This window comes from Ostrea edulis, chromosome 10 (genome assembly GCF_947568905.1).
Source record: "Ostrea edulis chromosome 10, xbOstEdul1.1, whole genome shotgun sequence".
NCBI classification, from domain to species: domain Eukaryota; kingdom Metazoa; phylum Mollusca; class Bivalvia; order Ostreida; family Ostreidae; genus Ostrea; species Ostrea edulis.
In genome coordinates this window covers 27,669,683-27,676,718 of record NC_079173.1, presented here as the reverse complement: position 1 = coordinate 27,676,718, position 7,036 = coordinate 27,669,683, and the positions used below count along the sequence as shown (strand labels likewise).

Here is a 7,036-nt window from a genome sequence, read left to right as displayed (position 1 = left end):
ATCGTCATGTAGTTTTAACAGTCACTTGTCTTTCTCCTTTTTCGACTAATGTGTAATCGATGTCGGATGAGAGAAACTTACAGAAGTTTTAATACCCCCCCCCCCCCTCCTCCCCCTAACTATTTGAATTTAGATTTTTATCCGAAATCAATCTGTTGATCTCGCCCCTTACAGTTTTTTATATCAAATTTCTTACTGTTTTTAACATCTGAGAGAATTAGGGTTTGATTAATTATGTTAATTAAATAATACTCTGTATACTTTCTATCAAATCGTATTTCTCTCCATATTGCGTTCATTGCTTTATTTATTTCTTACATTTTTAATAGTTCAGCTAATTAGGGTTTAATTAGTAATCTTAATTAGTAAAAAAAATCCCAACAATTTTCTTTGCCTTCTTTATCGTAAACACATTTCTTTACGAAATTATTCGACGTACGACTTATCTTTCTATCTATGATCAGGGGCAAGTAACTCGTGGGTCACCTGCTTTTGAGGGATACCATCTAGTCATAACCTAAAAATACGCGATGTGAGGAATACTTTCGGCATGGACGTTGGAAAATAACGGGTCGGTGTAATGACCTGATAAGTGTAATGTCCTGATTGACCTGATGGACAATAATTCTATCTACACTAAAGCATATTTTAAAAATAGATATTTTAAGATTTTATCTAATTAAATATAAGTTTTCCTTTCATAAAATACTAATTTTTTAAAAATATATGCATTTTGATGCAAAATAATGCTTTAGTGTAGATAGAATTATTGCCCACCTAGTCAATCAGGACATTACACTTATCAGGTCATTACACCGACCCACTAGATTTACCGCTTTTTGGAAGGTGAAAACTCTGGTTTTGGTACTTTTGTAGAAGAATTCTCAGAAAAAGTTAATATTTTTTATATACCTAGGTTACAAACAGTACACTGTGCAAATTGTGTGTTATTACATGGAGCATTAAGAGAGAAATCTGCATCAAGAAAAAAAATCGTTATCCGCGATTTTCGGGTTTCGGACGTACTACATTTACCGCTTACCATTTCATGCTCGACTTACTATCTTCCTTTACTAAAAAAAAAAAATGGCGTTCAGACCGCATGACAAAAGACACAGAGATTTACAAGAGGATGTTAAACCTCCGAACAGTCGATTATTCATTTTGTGCGGCAAAGGAATAACAGAAGAATCATTTAAAGAGGCGTTTGAAAAATATGGCACGGTAGAAGACATATGGATAGTGAAAGATCGCAAAACCAATGAGGACAAGGGTCGGTTCTATTTTCGTTTTCTGCATTCATATTATGAATCATAATGCACGTTCATTTCCAGGCTTTTTAGGATATCATTGTGTGAAATAGAATTTAAAAAGGGAAATGGAATAGTCTGTTTGGCATATGCATAAATTTAAAGGTTAACTGATATATGGAAAGAATGACCCATTTAGAAACGCTGTATCAGTAACGTTTATTTCTTATTTATTACATACTACTATTCTACAAGAAAGTACACTTAATCAGGTTGGTAACACTTCCCCTATAGCGAGATATTCTCGCTAAAACGCGATTATCCCTGTTTAGCGAGAAATAAACATTACCACAAACAGGTGTTTTGGCGTCTTTATTGAAAATAATGTCAAATCCCGTGCAACGCTGAATAAGTGTGACACGCGCTCAACATGATGCGAATTGTTTCTATGAAATTGACAACATAATCATGAAATTGCATGTCAAAGTTGCTGCGTAAGAGGGAAGCAGTCTGAAATCCAATACACATTGTGAGTGTTTTTGTTTTGATTAATATATTTGCAGAAGTATCACACATTTTAGCACTTTTTCTTCTTTTCACGTGAAACACGAAGAGATTTATTCCACGGGTGTTTTTCTCGGTTGTACGGGATATATTTATTCTCGCTAGAGAGGGATAATCGTGTTTTAGCGAGAACATCTCGCTATAGGGGAAGTGTTCCCAACCTGTTAATATGTATACGGTGTGATTGTTGGACCGAGCGAAGCATGAAATGATCATTGGCGTGTCCCAAGTGATAATCATAATTCCGTTAAGTACAGGAAATCATAATTCATCTAAAAATGTATTTTATTTATGAAATCAGTTCCCCTTGCGCTAAATGCCCAGTAACATCTAAATATGAAAGGGGGACATATGAGGATAGATAAAGGACCCACCTATTCATTTTAATGCAGGGAATGTTATGGCAGTTGACGTAAACCATGTGCATTGTGATGTCACATTTAGCCTCGACTTTCCTCTCTTTCAAATCAAACAATTATAAACAACAATACATCCCGTTTGCAATTTAAAAGACAGTTAAAACTAAACAAAACTAACCAACAAATTCAAAGTGGTAAAAACATAAGCGTAAATATATCATATATTTTCATTTAAAGAAACTTGTAAACTCGTTCATCTATTTAGTTGTATTACTCTTTTCTTATTTGATGATTGGCTAAAAACTGTAACAGTAATAATTATCCCATTCATTTTTAACAAACTAAGTGTTTGAAAATATAAATTGCACGCCAGGCTTGTATTTTGGGAATTCCAAATTAAAATACGAATAACCATAGAAACAACTAACGAACAAAACAATATGGCAGCGCCCATATGGATCACAAAATTTTCAGTGAATGTATGTAGAGATTATCTCTACTCCTTTGCTGATTTTCTCAATTTTTCTTTTACCTACGTTACCTTTAGAGCCTGGCTTTGGGAATGGTTCTTTTGCCCGTTCGAGCTTTGCTCGATATAACATCTCAAACTGGTTTCAGCGATTATATTATCGCTCTCTGATTACAGAGTTCTTGAAATGCGCCTGTCCATAGGGCGATCCCTGGCCCAGAATTTTGAACATGACCTATAAAATTTGAATTTTATCCATAGTTGCCTACTCACCCAATTTTGTCGGGTTACACCAGATTTTTTCAATCTGTAATCTGATTATCTTTTATGACCCTGTGTAATTTCCAGTTTGCAACACAAGCTTGGATCTACGTAAACAATGCCGATGGTCCTGTATGTTACAGATAAGTTATCAAAGCAGGTGTACAATTATCTGTGAGTTGTTTTGACAAATCAGGGATTGAAATCATTATGTAAAATTGATTCCACCAAGAAGAGATCCTTTTCATTGATTGCTTCGCCATTTTAATTCAACAAATTTTACATGAGTTATGGGACTTTGTTGAATTTATATGTTACACACTATAAGAACACTTTGTGGACACAACACCTCAGAGACTGCTGTTTGGATTTTGTGCAAATTTTGTAGGATTGTTGGTCACAATATCTAGTTGATCATATTGTGCAGCCATTTTAATTCAACAAGTTTTACAGGGGTTATGGGATTTTTTTGAATTTGTACATGCACCACTATTGGAACACTTTGTGAATACAACTCTTCAGAGAGCGCTGCAGGGCTCAAAATTAACATATGCCCGTCAGTCTGTGACTGGTTAAAAGTCTGGCGGACTGACTGACATTTGTTTTAGTCAGTCCGATGGGACTGGTTAATTTTCTAAAGCATTGATACATTTTGGAAAATATACTTATGAAATTTTATACACAGATTTGGCATGCTTCAATCTGTAGATATCAGACAACTCTGATTCATAGATATAAATCCCACATTTCAGTGTTACAATATTGTCTGAGGCATATTGAGTTAAATTTCATTTTGATAACATTAACGAAATATGTTTAAAAATTTCCGGAAAACTCTGTTGGACTGGTAAATTTTTCTACGGACTGGTTGAAATTATACCCCATCAGTCCAGCTGGACTGGTGACAAAAAAAGTTAGCTTCAAGCCCTGCGCTGTATGGGTTTTGCAGGATTGATAGTTACAATACGTAATTGATCATATTCCACCACAATTTTGATTCTACAAATGTTACAGGAGTTATGGTACTTTTGTGCTTCAATTTTTTTTTTGTAGCGGTGGAGGACATGGCTACCCATAGCAATCTTGTTCAAAGAGCAGCACGTTATTCAAACTGTTGCCCAAATATTTTCCATAAATGCACAAAGTAAACATTAAAACAGAGGATGAAGCCAGGATATAAACATTTATGATCTTGCATCATATTATCTATAGCTAAAGAAGTCCAGTATACTTAATCGGCTTTGTGATATTTCTATGTTATGTATATAGTAATGTCGTTCATCCTTGTGATAGAGAAATGATTCTGTCTTTCCTGTTTAGGTGTGGTTTATATCAAGTACTCAAAGGCTTCAGAAGCAGCTCTTGCTTTGGAGGAAATGAACATGAAAACCCTGCCTGGTCACCCAAAACCTCTCAAGGTAAGAACCCACCCTTCACCTCTCAAGGTAAGAACCCATCCGGTCACCCAAAATCTTTCAAGGTAAGAACCCACCTGGTCACTCTAAACCTCTCGAGGGAAGAATTCATCCGGTCATACAAAATCCCTCAAGGTAAGAACCCACCTGGTTACCCAAAACCTCTCAAGGTAAGAAACCACCTGATATTGGGGGAATTAGAACTACTTGCCCTCATGAAAACTCTATTTTGTTTAACTTTGTATTTGAGTAAAGTGATATCTCTTTCGAGTAGTGTGTTAATTTAATGCAGCTACACTGTAAATTAGGAGGCATATTTATATGTATGAAATTAGAATTACAAAATTTAATTCAGAAATTATTTTTATGTTTTGTTTGGAGTGCAGACTGCTTTTTGTTTATCAAGCTTGTCGTAAATGGAATCCTGTTATTTGCAGGTTATCATAGCCAGCAGCAAGAGAGAGGGGGCTGTGCGGGATCCCCGGGAGGACGAGAAAAATCTCCGCTTGTTCGTCATCTGTCCCAAATCCTACAGCAAAGAGGATCTCCGAAAGGAGTTCGAAGTAAGGATGGCAGAATCGAATAACAAATAATAGTACAATGATTTAAAGAAGACAGAATTGAATTAAAAATAAAACATTGATTAAAGGTGATACTTTGAGGAGGTGAAGCTTGTCAAATATTTGGTATCTCCTTACAACGCAGTGCCCAGAAATATACAGTGTGCTGTTACTCGTGTCCTTTTGTGTGTCTGGAACATTGTTGTGTATGACATTAGATTCTATCCTAGCTATTTTAATGGTATCTTGTTTAAACCTGTTTTGGTCGTTAGTGAAATTGATATGGTCTAAATCTGTTTTGGTCATCAGTAAAATGGGTATTGTCTAAATCTGTTTTGGTCGTCAGTTAAATTGATATTGTCAAAATTTGCTTTCGTCGTCAGTGATATTAATATAGATTTAGGTCTCACACTTACAACAGGAATGCAGGAGGGATTTTCATCAATGAATATCTTGGCTAGTAGATGATTCTAAAAAAGAAATGCGCCAAGTGTCCTATGTTTAAATGATACAGATGTATGAACTGATATTTGTGGGTCTAGAATTCCACTCTCATAAGAAATAAATGTCTTGTAACTGACTATACAGTATAAATTGTAACTTATGGTAGGTGCAAATACAGATAGTAAATTGTCAAATGTGGTACATATGTATTAACATAGACTAAGAGGTGAGATTTTGTTGCCGCTTTGAGATGAACAATGTCTATTTTTAGAAATATGGTGACATTGACTCGGCGATGGTGGTGTCTGACAAACACTCAGGAGAAAGGAAGGGCTTCGGATACATCCGTTTTCACCGACCATACCATGCGGCCCTAGCTTTCGAGAATTGTGACCCTTGTAAGTTTCTAGTTGAGCATTGTTTATGGCAGAGCAAAACTACATTACATTGTCACTTGTAAGAAAATTCCACCATTAATCCATTTTATCTTTTTTTTAATCGTTAAATTTTTGTCTGATATAGATATGATTAATATTCATTTAAAGTCAGGTTTACAAACAGAATGTTCCCGGGTTTATCCAGCTTTAAAGGGGCATGGACACAATTTTAGCCAAAAAAAAAAAAATTCAAATTTTATTTTTCCATTTTTATTGTCTACAATGCTTAACTAAAGTATTTCTAATAGTCAACCAAAATTTGGATATTAGTTGTTGAGTTATAAATGGGATACAGCACTCGCAATTCTTTGTTATGTAAACCAGGCTCGTGCCATGTTTTTGTTTACATTAGATTGATAGAAAATAGCATGTTTAAAACAAAATGAGAAGTGCCAAACACTAGGAAATATTTAATTGTGTTAAGAATTCACTTATAAATTTTAAAAAATCTGCTTTAAACAAAACTTTTACTAGTTTATTTTACTATGTAAACAAAAACATGGCACGAGCCTTGTTTACATAACAAGGACTTGTGACCTAGATGTATCTCCCATGTACCTTGACTACTGACATTCAAATTTTTGCTGATCATTAGTAATACCTTAGTTAATCATTCTAAACATTTAAAATCAAAAAATAAAATTTGAAAATGTTTAGCTCAAATCGTGTCCATGTCCCTTTAAGATGCTACTTCTCGTTTCATATTTAATGAGAAATTTTTGAGAAACAGGGATGAGCTCCCAGGTGAAAGGGTTTAGGGGCAACCCATCTCAAATTACAGTGTCTCAGTTCATATATAAATGACTGATCATCGATCATTAATTACCTTGTGGGACTTTATAAAGATTGATCGATTGAATATTGTTTTACGTCCCTCTCGAGAATATTTCACTCATGGAGACATCGCCATTGCCGGTGAAGGGCTGCAAACTTTAGGCCTATGCTCGGCACTTATAGCAGGGAGGGATCTTTATCGTGCCACACCTGCTGTGACACAGAATCTCGGTTTTTGCAGTCTCATCCGAAGGACCGTCCCATTTAGTCGCCTCTTACGACAAGCAAGGAGTACTTAGGACAGGTCTATTCTAACCCGGATACCCAGAGGACCATTTTTTATAAAGAGAAAATTACTTAAAATATATATCATATATACAGGATTTGTGTTAAAAATTCATGTACAATCATATGTATAGGGTATTTCTCCAGTTTAAGACTTTTTTTATCGCCATTGAAAGGGGAAATAACTAGTTTTTTGTCAAAAGGGGAAAGGAACCCTT

At 35.1% G+C, this 7,036-nt stretch overlaps 1 protein-coding gene across 8 annotated transcripts in view; it reads left to right on the top strand.

The window, feature by feature from the left end:
- Nucleotides 1–463: 463 nt before the first annotated feature.
- The window catches only part of LOC125665654 (RNA-binding protein 45-like), a 22,713-nt gene continuing 16,140 nt past the window's right edge, over nucleotides 464–7,036 (top strand). For 5 of the 8 annotated variants that reach the window (XM_056152365.1, XM_048898421.2, XM_048898420.2 and 2 more), the window contains exons 1-4: nucleotides 464–1,273; nucleotides 4,224–4,321; nucleotides 4,756–4,881; nucleotides 5,594–5,720. In XM_056152365.1, coding sequence (XP_056008340.1) covers nucleotides 1,087–1,273; nucleotides 4,224–4,321; nucleotides 4,756–4,881; nucleotides 5,594–5,720 — 538 coding nt within the window. In that variant the 5' untranslated portion in view covers nucleotides 464–1,086. The remainder of the gene's footprint in view (nucleotides 1,274–4,223; nucleotides 4,322–4,755; nucleotides 4,882–5,593; nucleotides 5,721–7,036) is intronic. The other 3 variants (XM_048898409.2, XM_048898410.2, XM_048898408.2) reach the window with 1 other exon arrangement.